Raw genomic sequence first — 12,595 nt, forward strand, 5'->3', positions numbered from 1 at the left:
ATATATTTTAAATAAAATCTCCTATAATACAAATGCTATAATTATGTATAGATACACATATATACAAAACCAGGATTATTTAAACATTAATTAACCAGGGTTTTTTGGCTTCAAAAGAAAGAAACATGTCTTGAAGTAATTAAACAGAAAGCTCTTTTTAAAAATGGGGGGACCTCACATTACTGGGAATACCAATGGCTGCATCTTCCCCAGGCATGGCTGAGTCCTGGGCCTTCTCACTGTCTTAAGGCTGTGTTTCTCTGCATTCCTTAGACAAGCTCCCCCCATGTGTTAGTCCAGATGGCTGCCATTTATCCCGGACTTATTTCCAATCCACTTATTCCTGATGCCAAACAAAAAGATAAATCCAAACACTGGCATAATGTTGAACAGGTGAATAATTCTAATAACTTGGCAATGAATCCTTTTGTACAGCAAGTGGCTTTCCAATTTTTCTGTCCAGTCATATTCATAAAGGACTTAATTGAGTTATCAGGTTACAGATTACCAAGCAATTGTGTAACAGATAATTCAGTGATTTGGGGGCACATATCAGAGAGAGAAAGGAAAAAAATAAATGATGTAAAACGATAGCCCTAAAGTCTTCTTTGTTTATCTCTACTTTTGTGAACAAACAAGGTTTTCTAGTGCTTATATTCATAATAATGAGAAACATTAACGGAATTTGCCCAACCCTGCCTCCCTTTAGCAATAATTAATTGAGCTATTTCTAATCAACTGGAGAAAAGGTGTCATCTAACTCATTATGAGATGTACTTAAATGACATGTTTGCCTTTTGATTAATAAATATCAAAATTTCTAATAGGTTTCACACAGTTTTTATTGACTGTTTCTTTCAATTATCACAGTGATACACAGTGATAATAGGGAAAGAAGAAGATGTATCATAATCATGTAGAGAAGGAAATAAAAAGTCGATCTTAATTTATGTTTATGATTTATAAAAAGAGGCTTGACCAATATGTGAAAAAAGCAATAACGGGTAGGCACAAAAATTCATTCCATACCAATGAGATTCTGTATGTGGGGTGGTGATCAGAAAAAGGCAGTCAAGCAAGAAGGGCCCTGGCAGGCTGGAACAAGGAAGAACGCGTTTACTCTTACAGGAAGGTTGGTGGGCAGAAAACTCCCATGCTATTCCTGTTGTTTTGGTTACATTCTAAAAAATGAAGAAATATTTCCTTTTAAAATATCAATATTTACAGAACAGTAGAGATCACATCTGTTGCAACCAACTGAACTCATGATAGAAATTTTCAGAACGCAATTAAAAATGCAAGAGGGCACATGGTTTTTCAAAATTATTTTAGGGACTATGCAGAAGGAAAGAACAACATGAAAATACATCATGTTCATGGGCACCAGAAGGGCAGGAGCACTTTCCAAGAAGCTCTACCTTATTTCACCCTTTATCCCTTGTGGCTAGAACACAGTGGCCCACGCCTGTGTATACTAAGCTGAAGGATGAGCATTGTTTGTAAGCAGCCTGTGGAAACCATAGGCACCAACGGGGCATGAAGAGGTTTTTTGCCTTTGAAATAGTCTCTCTGGGACATGTTAGCTTGGTGAAGCAGACTTTTGAGAAATCTCCTTTCTTAATGACCCTGGGACAGGGGGGTGGATTAAATACAGTATATAGGATCTTTCATTTGCATTTTTAAATAAAAGCATATTTGCACTTAAATGCATTGGTGGTTTAGTACCAGACTTCTCACCTGTCTTACAGGAAATCTGGGATCCATTGTCTGCCACTGTCTCTGTCATTGGAGGCTTGAATGTTGATCTACTGCTGAACAGGTTTTAGCAGAGCTTCCAGACTAAAGTAGACAAGGAAGAAAGGGCTGGCGATTCTTTCAGAAAGTCAGCAGTGAAAGCCCTGTGGGTCATAATAATCGAACCCACAGCACCAACCATTTCCATTTCAGCAAACAAACATAAACATGAATCTACTACAAAAATACATGTAGGATATGTGTGTGCGCGTATGTGTATGCGCTTGTGTGTGTGTGTGTGTGTGTGTGTTATTGTATTTATTTTTTCCTTTGGTGACTTTGTATAAGGAAATCTTACTGGAACTCGTGCCAAACTGAACATGATTTTACTTATTTTGAAGAAGTAGTACTAAATTAGCATTTTCTGTTTTACACTGAAGAATTGTCCAAAGTTCTCATGTAGACCTAATGATATTTGAACCAAGGGATTACCTGTTTTACATGGAGAATGAGAGAAGGGTTATACAAATAAAATGCATAATTTTGTTTGCCATCCATACTCCCTTTCCCCCCAAGCTGCTACCCCTGCAAGCTATTTTCATAAATGCAATATAATTATGTATGAATTCCTCTTTTTAAAAAAAAATATAGCATAGCTTGCTTAGGATAATACTTGTTGGGGGAAGGATGCAATTGGCACTAAACAAACTATACATTATTTGCAAAAAACTATGGAAGTAGTTTTTTACTTAGACTTTATGTCTATTAATTTAGAAGATAATTTAATCCTGGATTTATACCAAGCTTCTGAAGAAAAAAAAAAACACCAACAACAAATTAGATGTGTTGTTCCACATATTTTTTTAAACCTGCAATAGTAACTTAGTTTGAAAATATTATTCACACCTTAAGAAAAGAGCAAATGTGTCAGTGCATTAATTAACTCTAAAATAATGACTTAACACACTGAGGGAAGTCAAAAAATAGAATAAAGGCAATATTGTATTCTTTATAAGATTCTTACATAGTCATCAATCAATGTGGTTTTCTATAATATGATTTGGAATTTCATAAAATGATAGGCATTTAACTGTAGAATGGATTTATCAAGATCTACTAATTCTTGATAATTTATAAATTATTATTATTTTGTCATGCCTTACACACTGTCCGACGTCTCCCCTTTTTTTTTTTTTTTTTGGGCTTACTTTACCAAGCATGATGTCCTTTGCCAGGGGCTGGATATTAACTAGAATATTAACTACTGACGGAATAAAAGTTCTTATAACATGTGTTCATGGCGGGGGGTCGGGGGGATATGAGGAACTGATACCAAGGGCTCAAGTAGAAAGAAAATGTTTTGAGAATGATGATGGCAACAAATGTACAAATGTGCTTGACACAATGGATGGATGTAGGGATTGTGGTAAGAGTTGTACGAGCCCCTAATAAAATGATTTTTTAAATAATAATAAAAAATAATTTTTTAAAAAGATCTAACTTTCTTAATTTTCAGTAAACATGCAAAGTTCAGGGTAGAACTTGGACTTGGATATGAAATTCTGGCTGGCAAGTTGGGGTTGTCTGATTCCAAACAAACGGCTCTTAGGCTGATAGAACAGACTGCTTGGAAAAGAAATCATCAGAAATCACCACAACACCATGAAGTCTCATGGCAACAGTCATTCCTCTCTACAGTCCTCTCAGCAAGCTCCTCCTGACATACTTTGAAGACAGCTTTGGTGCCTGCTGAAATCTCTTCCTGTGTCTCAGCTCTCCTCCATCTCAACCCCTGTCTGTGCAATCTACAGGCATCGCTTCCTCAGAGCACCCTGGCCCCAACGCTCGCCATGCCTTCCAAATAACGAGCCATGTTCCTGTCATGGGATCACATACACGCGCATCCCTTCTTTGAATACAGGCACTGCTGCTGCTCTGAATTTCCGATGTTTCTTCTCCTTAGGCTCAAGGCTACTCTCTGAAGGCAGAGTCCCCCACCCTGCCTCTGTCCAGCGCCATCTCCCAATATCTAGCACTGGCCCATAGGCACCCTCAAGAAATTCCCACTGATAGATTAGAAATGCGAAACCTCTGTTTCACCATGTGGGCAGCAACCTGCTGAGGGGCCCTGGGAAGATGGTCCATGGGGAACAGAGGCTGACCTGGCTAGCTCTGTATGTACATTTTAAAGGAATTAAGCATATGGACACGCTTGGTAAGATTGCTCACACTTATCAGTTGAAGTTTTTGCTTAATTTAGAACAGTATCCTCAACCTTTAAAAAGAAAAACATCCTCTCTCTAACTTCTAAGAAACATAAAACAAGTGTAGACAACTACTCCTGATAGGACCACTGAATTCAAAGAGACAGGAAGTGCAGTGAGAGTCCGGTAACCTGATGGCTTTGAATTTCCAGAGGTGTGCCTTGATAATCCCCAGGGCAGGTGGCCCCAAAGGTTAGTTAAGACTTCATTAGGAAAGAGATTTCCTAAGGTTACTTTACATTTGAATATTAACTACTGAAGGGAAAAAAGTAGAGTGGAGCAGGGCTGCGGCCAGCATAGGTTTGATACCTACAGAGGGTCGCTGATGGCGGTGAGATGGCATAGCTCGGTGCTTTCCTTTAGAGTGCTCATGTCAACTGTGCATTCCTTTACGTTTTTTTGTTTTTTATTTGGGTGATGGCATGCTGGTATTGGGCAGCTAACCACAAGCTAACCACCAGCCACTCTGTAGGAGAAAGATGAGGTTCTCTAGTCCCATGAAGAGTTGTAGTTTCATAACCCCACAGAAGCAGTGTTCACCTACGCTACAGTCTTGTGGGGTCAGAATGAACTCGAGGGAGGGCAGTAGGTTGGGTTGGGTTTTGGTACACTTACATCCCTCCCTCCATAAACCCTCCGACCATAAGCACCGGCGGCCTGGGTAAGCACATCTAGGGTTGGCATTGGCATTCTTTTTAAAAGAATTCTAAAACACCCCTTTTAGGATTACCTTTCAATCTAATCTGATGATGCTGTTGGATAGATATTGAACTGCTAACTGCAGGGTCAGTGGTTCAAATCCAGCAGCAACTTCTTGGATAACGATGAGGCTAACTGCTCCGATAAAGATTTACAAAGCCTTACAAACCCTATGAGTACTAATAAAACTGATAGCAGTGGGTTTGGGGGATTTGTTTGTCTTATAAGAATATTGGAGTCATTGATTCCTGCAAATAGTTCACACACTGGGCTACTAACCAAAAGGTTGTCAGTTTAAGTCCACAGAGAGCGTCCACAGAGGGAGATCTTGGTGGGCTTCTGAAAATTGAGCGCTGAAAACCCTGTGGAGTACAGTTCTACCCTGACACAGCGGGGTCTCCATGAATCAGAACTGAATTGACAGCTACTGATTAACTTTTCCCTCGCAAACGGTGAATCATCAGACAACCTGAACTCTCTGATTGCAAACCTACATCCCAAACCAAACCCAGGCCGGCAGGTGTCTGTGTACTCGCCGAGTAGCTGAAATTTACAGGTGGCATTGAATGATGTTCTGCAGCCCTTTGGTCTACAGTACATCCCTCCTCACAAGCAAACCCCCAAATTCCTGGGTTCCGGCATCTCCAAATCATCTCCTCTGCTGGGATTTGAATCCAGGTCCCTACAACCTGAAACCTTCATCCCCTTTCTCAATGCACCATGCTGTTTATAGTCTAAACCGAGAGGGAAAGTGGCATTCAGTGGCCTGATGAAAGGGGAAGCAGGAAGGAACAAGCACCCGGGGGGACCTCCCCCTCCTGGTCTCAGTGGAAAGTTCTCTCTGAGTGGCGTGGGCAGTTTTGACTTAGAGACCGCAGAAACACGGCAGCTGGCAGCCATGCAAGGTGTGAGAGAAATTCAGTAGTCGGTCGCCTGCAATGCTTTCAGTTGTCTCATCCCGAGGCAGCGGCTCTTCTCCACATCTGCCCAGTAATTGGGAACCTTCCAACAAAAGACAGAAGGAAACGAGAGGACAGAGGTTATTGTTTTAAAAAAAAGCATTCACTGCATTCGGATACACTGCCTTGTGCATTTGTGCATCTGCACACAGGCCTCCCTCCGTGCTCTGTGCTTTCCCTTTGAGTGCTCGTGTCAACTGTGGTTCCTTTAAGTTTTTTGTTCTTTGCTTCTTTGATGACTGCCAGTCTCTGAGGGAGTTTCTCTTGGGCACTCTGGGTTTTGTGAAGTGTTCGTCCTGTCTGGGAACCACTATGGTGGGTTGGGGACAATTGCGCTGTCATTTTGCTATTAGTGTGTCTGACTCCAGAGGTGTCTATGGGCCTTGTCGTGTGGACATCCAGTTACTTTTTGGGAGGAATGATTTTAAAACGAAGTACACTAAACCTATACCTAAGCACAGCTTTTGTTGCCTGGACTAAACCTATGCTTACACATAAGATACGTCGATCTTTGGGTGTCTCAAAGTCTACGTTTCATTCTTCTAGTTCAAAGAACTCCAGTGTAGAGTTGGCCTGAAGCCTTTTTGTCCTTCAAATTCCAGCACGGGAAAGCAGTTTTAGTGAATTTAGAGAACCCAGAAGCTTAATAAAATAATTTTTTAAAAGAATAACCTCATAGTAAATCTTCATTTTAGTGTTACAAGTTAATTAATTAATTAATAGTAATAGTCAAAGGAACTGGGCCTTTGCTAATTCGTTAAAATTCTATGCATTCCCTTGCTTCTGTTTCCATAAATCAAATCACTATTATGACAGGAACCTTAAATACCCAACCAAGAATACTAATTTTTTTATTGTTTTCATTTTACTTGAAAGCTGTCTTCCAAGATCATCTCCTTTTTCAGAATGTCTCACCTATAAAAATTAAAGGAAAGTGATATGTTAAGTGAGGAATGTTGCCATTTATATTTCAGTCCAAATTTTCAAATATATTCAATATCCATCCAAAGTTTCCAAACCATTCTTATTTACTTAGATGACTGTGTCCATTTTTAAACAGATTAATTGTTCTTTTCTGTTTCTTTCTCTCTTTTTTAGCATTCATTTTAAAATTTCAATTAAACCATGAGTCAGGGCAAAGAAAATCATCTCATTCACAATATCATCAGGTTGAAATTTGTAATATTTGTCCATAGAATTATATTGGATAAAAATGAAAGAGGCTTCTGAATAAAGCATTACTTTCCAAAAAGGGGAGGACTTTACTCTCCATCACAGGGATCTAATCTGGCTCATTAAAATTAAAAAGGTTTCCAAAGGGAAGTTTTTTGTTGCCTGAGTGAGGAGCCTTCCTTGATTCAGAATGCCTCCAGTCCTAAATGTCGGATGAACTAGAGAAACTGGTGCTGCATTTATCAGGTGATTTGAACTGACCTCTCTGTGCCATGTTTTATTAAGTGAGCCTGACCCTGGGGCCCAGTAGCAACTGCGCGGTGGACGGCATTCCGCTGGCCCTCTCGGAGACCGACGAGACTGTGTCGGTGGGCAGCTGCTTTGCATCAGAGGACCCAACCGAAGACTCTGGAGTTATGAGCTCCCCGTCCGACATCGTCTCCCTGGATTCCCAGCACGACAGTGTGAAATCCAAAGACAAGTGGGCCACCGATCAGGAAGACTCTAGTGACCAAGATCTAAGTGGAGCTCCAGAAGTGGGTCCCCAAAAGAGCCCTTCCTGGGAAAGGACTGGCTCTGGACAGTCGCATCAAAGGTGAGTCATGTGAAAGCTGAAAAGTGTAGCCACTGTCGCATCTGACTTCAAAAAGGCTTCATAAAGGTAAGTCTTCTCTCATTCTATTCAGGCTGTTTTGTCTCCCACTGCAATCTAATGAATCGTCCTAAGAGTCTACTGTGTGCCAGATAAAAGTCACCACCACCGTCCTGAACTGGGAGTTCATTATCCAAGTGCAGGTTACCATGCTGCTTTTAGGTAGGCTAATCTGTATGACTAACACATTACAGTGTTCGGTTTGATTTTTTTACTTCTTATACATAGGAGCTCTGGTGACACTATGATTGCTAACTAACTAGAAGGTCAGCAGTTCAAACCCATCAGATTCTCCTCAGGAGGAAGATCAGGCTTTCTACTCCTATAAAGATTTTCAGCCTCACAAATACTATATAGGGTCATTGTGAGTCAAAATTGACTCAGTAGCAGTAGGTTTGGGCTTTGTACGCAGAGGGTGAAAATCTCAATATGTTGTTTGATTGTGCTTTTCATATGTACTCATGATAACACACATATTATTCATCCACTCATTTTCCGATTAATGGAGGCCCTATTAGCACAAAGTGTTAATCATGGAACTTCTAATAGAAAGGTTGAAATTCCAGTCTCCCCAAGGCATCTCAGAAGAGAGCCCTGGCACTCTATCTCTGAAAATTCACAGCCATTGAAAACTCTCCTGAACCCACTTCTACTCTGACACACCTGAAGCCCCCAGGGGGTGAAATCGACTCAGCAGTAACTGGTAGGAGTTTTTCACCTTGGAGACAAAGAGCAGGTTGAACATATCGCTCAGGTTTCATACAGGGTTTTTAGACAAGGGATTACTAGGCTATTAGATGAGTTCATCTTCAATGATATATATAGTTATATATAATATCGACAAATTGCTTGACAATTGCAAAACGGCTGACCACATTAGAGGCGTCTAGCAGCCTTTGGAAGCACTCACTCACCTGTGCCAGGAAATTTGGAAGTCAGCTACTTAGCCAACTGACTGGAAGAGATCCATGTGGGTGCCCATTCTAAAGAAAGGTGACCCAACACAATGCTCAAACTATAGAACAATATCATTGATCTCACTTATAAGTAATATGTGTGGGAAGATCATCCAACAATAGTTGCAGCGGTTCAATGGCAGGGAGCTACAAGAGGTTCAGGCTGGATTCAGAAGAGGATGTGGAACAAGGGATATCATTGCTGATGTCAAATGGATCTTGGCTCAAAACAGAGAATACCAGAAAGATGTTTGCTTGTGTTTCACTGACTATGCAAAAGTGTTCGACTGTGTGGATCATAGTTAACTATGGATGGACTTCAAAGAATGGGAATCCCAGCGCACTTCATTGTGCTCATGCAGAACCTATACATGGATCAAGAGGCAGTTGTCGGAACAGAAGGGAATGCTGTTTGTTTTAAAATCAGGAAAGGTGTGTGTCTGGGTTGTAGCCTTTCACCATTCTTGTTCAGTCTGCATGCTGAGCACCTCATAGGAGAGGCTGGCTCATATGAAGGAGAACGTGGCACCAAGCCTGGAGGAAGGCGGATTAACAACCTTTGATATGCAGATAACACAGCCTTGCTTGCTGAAAGGGAAAAGGGTTTGAAGCACTTGCTGGTGAAGATCAAAGGCTGATTGCAGCCTCAGTGTATGGATTATGACTCAATGTAAAAAGACCACATTCCTCACAATGGGAACAATAGGTAACATTATGATCAACGGAGAAAAAGTTGAAGTTGACAAAGATTTGGGCTTACTTGAATCCACAATCAAGATTCATGGGAGCAGCAATCAAGAGATCAAAAGAGGAGCTACATTAGGTAAATCTGCTACACAACACCTCGTGAGAGTAGTGAAAAGCAGTGATACTACTTTGAGGACTATGGTGCGTCTGGCTCAAGCCATGATATTTTCAATTGCCTATATGCATATGAAATTGAATATGGATACTGAATAAGGACGCCTGAAGAAGAATCAATGCGTTTGAATTGTGGTGCTGGAGAAGAACATTGAAAGTCCTAAAGACTGCTATAAGGACAAACTCTATCTTGGAAGAAATAAGGCCAGAGTGCTCCCTGGAGACAAAGATGGCAAGACTTTGTCTTACATACTTTAGACATGTTGTCAGGAGAGACCAGTCTCTTGAAAAAGAGAGTCAGAGAAAACAAGGAAGAGCCTCAAGGAGACGGATGGACAGGACTGTGCAGTTTTTTCTGTCGTGCATAGGACAGGGTGGTGATGGTCAGAGCCAGCCTGAGGGCACCTAACAACGGAGCAGCCTTTGATGACCTATCCGTCACATTTCAAACAGTATTTGATATCAATAAACATCTTAATTCTTGCCAGTCATAGATGGGTCAAAGGCATATTTTTCTTGCTTTCATCAACAATTCTTTGATCAGCATGGTCCAGTGTCTTGGCCATGATTATTAGTTACCTGGTTTATGCCCATTTTCTTTTAAAGTGGATGTTTGGTTTATTCAGTGCAGCGTATTCTTTAATATGGTCCTTGTAACTACAGCCTTTGAAACTCCCACCAAACAACTTTTCCTTGATCGGGTTTGGTAAGAAAAGGTAGGGGGAGGAGACTGATAAGATCCTTAGGTGTGATAACCCCTTTTGGAGGAAGATCCCAAGGCCACCAGCTTCTCTAAGGGAGCAGTGGTATGAGGACAATGCAGAGACCAAACAAGCAGGTGGGAGGAGGCAGCACAGCAGGTTTATTGAGAGTAAAGTCAGGTTACACTGAGGGCTGACCCCCAACAGGTCTATACTCCCCAAAGGGTAGATGTAGTGAACGCTGCTGGAGCTGGCAAGACTTGCTTCTCCAAGGGGTACCCAGAAAAACTGGATTTTTTTCAAAGCTATGCTTTTAAATTGTTTCTAAAAACCACCCTTATCACCTTCGAAGTAAGCTCCATTAAACTTAATGCATTTGTCAAATCTGTGATTCCAATCTTGGAAACATTTTTAAAACTCATCTGTTTGGATGGCTGACAGCACCTCCCTTGTTTTCTTCTTCACCTCTTCTACATAATCAAATCGCTGTCCTTTCATAGCTCCCTTCATTCATGGAAACAAAAAGAAGTCACACAGAGAGCGGTCAGGTGAGTAAGGTGCATGAGGCAAGAGAGGCATGCTGTCTTTCACCAAAAATTGGTGCACTGAGATGGCTGCATGAGCAGGTGCATTGTCATGGTGGGAAAAGCAGTCCCCTGTCACAAATTAGGCCTTTTTTGTCACACACTGTTATGCCATCTTTTCAGGACATCTAAATAGAAAGCCTGATTAACAATCTGATCTGGTGGAATGAACTCCAAATGTACTACCAAACATACTATGAATTGACATTTTTGTCTGTTCAGGAAGTTGATGGATGTCCAGAAAGAGGTTTGTCATCAATCAGCATTTCACCTTTATTGAAACAAAAAAAACACACATACACTTGAGTTTTTTCCAATCATGTTGGAAAACGTCACAAGAGTGATATACAACATCACAAGAGTGTTCAACATCACAAGAGTGCAACGTTTTACCCGAACAGGAAAGGAAATTTCACAGCTGCACGCTGTTCTCTTAAATCTCTTAAACTGAGCAAAACTCCTTTTATAAAAAAATTCAGTGTGATCAGAGACACCCTTCCCAGGTGACACCACCGGGTGCAGTAACTCAGAGCGAGTTGCTTGATGCTCATCCAGCAGGAAAACTGTGTACTACTAAAGCTACACTCCATCTAGCATGCAATTTCAGGGGTTTTTTGGGTAACCCCTCATATGTTTGTCAGGGGCCATTGAGATCAAAGTTGGAGTTTTTTCAAAAAAGACAGTTGTCCCTGGTTGGCTGGGACCCAACTATGTCCTTATTTGGCAGGGTCCTTGGTGGCCAGGCTCTCAGCTTCCTTGTTTCTAGTATGTGGTGACTCATCTGTTAAACCCTGTCACTATCAGGATTATGTGATTCAGTTGTCCATGATTCTTAATAGAGTTCATGGTGATTGTTAAAAACTTTGAAAGCTAAGGAAAGAATTACTCACTTTTTTCCATCTAGCTGACTTTAAATGAGCGATCTTAGAAGGAGGAAGTGGGGAACTCTCACCACCATCAAGAGAGGAGTCAGGAGTGAAGTGAGACCTTTGGACCCTGAGATCCCTGTGCACTTTACCTCCTTGATCCAGGAGACAGCTGTGACAGGGGGCAATAGGAGAGCCGCAGAGGGAGAGTCAAGGGTCAGAGCATAAGACTGAGTGCTAGACTTCCCAGCCCACCAAGCAAGGAAAGTTGAAGGCCTCTAGGCAGGAAACTGGCTTGTAGAGTGAAGAGGGAGGTTTGCCGACCTACAGCGCTTGAGCCAAGTGCCTTTAGGCTGAGTTATTGCTTTGGGTATTTATTGTCGGCCCTAAAAAAGCTTTGTAACATTATCCAAGCAGGACGAAGGTCAAGAAGCTGAAGGCCAGAGAGAAGCCTTTTTGTGAGCGTAGTAAAGAGGACGCTGGCCTGACTGAACCAATGTAGCCTGAGCATTTCTCACCAAAATTGTACACTCTTAATTTCCGTAAGGAATCCCATAATCATGAGTATCGGCTGTGAGTTCCTTGTGATCACTGCAATGAATTATCCATCTGAGATGAGAAGTAGAAATTCGGTCGGGGAGGAGAGGAGATTGATGGTTGGGGTCAGAATTGGTCAGAAGGTTGGAGGGGAGGGCCATGTTTGCCCCCACCTCATAGAAAGCTGCCTTGGTCTGCAGGTGCTCCGGGATTCTCCTTCCTCTCTGCTCCTTGTGGAAGCAGAAGATATCAAATGCCACCCCGCCCTTTATTTTCATCTATTCTCAATTGCTGATCACCCTTTATCAGTTATTGGCATTCAAAGAATACCTCAAGCTGTGGCTTGGTTTTTTGGCTCTGTTTTCTTTTGTACAAAAAAAATATGATCTTTGCGTATTTAAGAAACCTTTCTATATAAACTAAAGTACTAAATGAGGTCTGAATTTCTTGTAAGTTTCGGTGTTGTTTTCTCACATTCGGATTTTAAGTCAACCTGCTATCTATTTTTGCGTTTAGTGTGAAGAAGGGAATCTATTTTTTCCTGCTGATTTCTCATTCCACTTTGGTGACATACCAAGTTTCCACAATATGTATTGGTCTGTTTCCAGC

At 41.3% G+C, this 12,595-nt stretch overlaps 1 protein-coding gene across 2 annotated transcripts in view; it reads left to right on the plus strand.

Annotated features, from left to right (window-relative positions):
* The window catches only part of COBL (cordon-bleu WH2 repeat protein), a 255,188-nt gene that overhangs the window by 193,366 nt on the left and 49,227 nt on the right, over positions 1 to 12,595 (plus strand). For both annotated transcript variants that reach the window (XM_045286315.1, XM_045286316.1), the window contains one exon: positions 7,115 to 7,424. In XM_045286315.1, the coding sequence (XP_045142250.1) occupies positions 7,115 to 7,424 (310 nt within the window). The remainder of the gene's footprint in view (positions 1 to 7,114; positions 7,425 to 12,595) is intronic.

Source organism: Echinops telfairi, unplaced genomic scaffold (assembly GCF_000313985.2).
Source record: "Echinops telfairi isolate 266 unplaced genomic scaffold, ASM31398v2 ScPeMD7_7;HRSCAF=31, whole genome shotgun sequence".
NCBI lineage: Eukaryota > Metazoa > Chordata > Mammalia > Afrosoricida > Tenrecidae > Echinops > Echinops telfairi.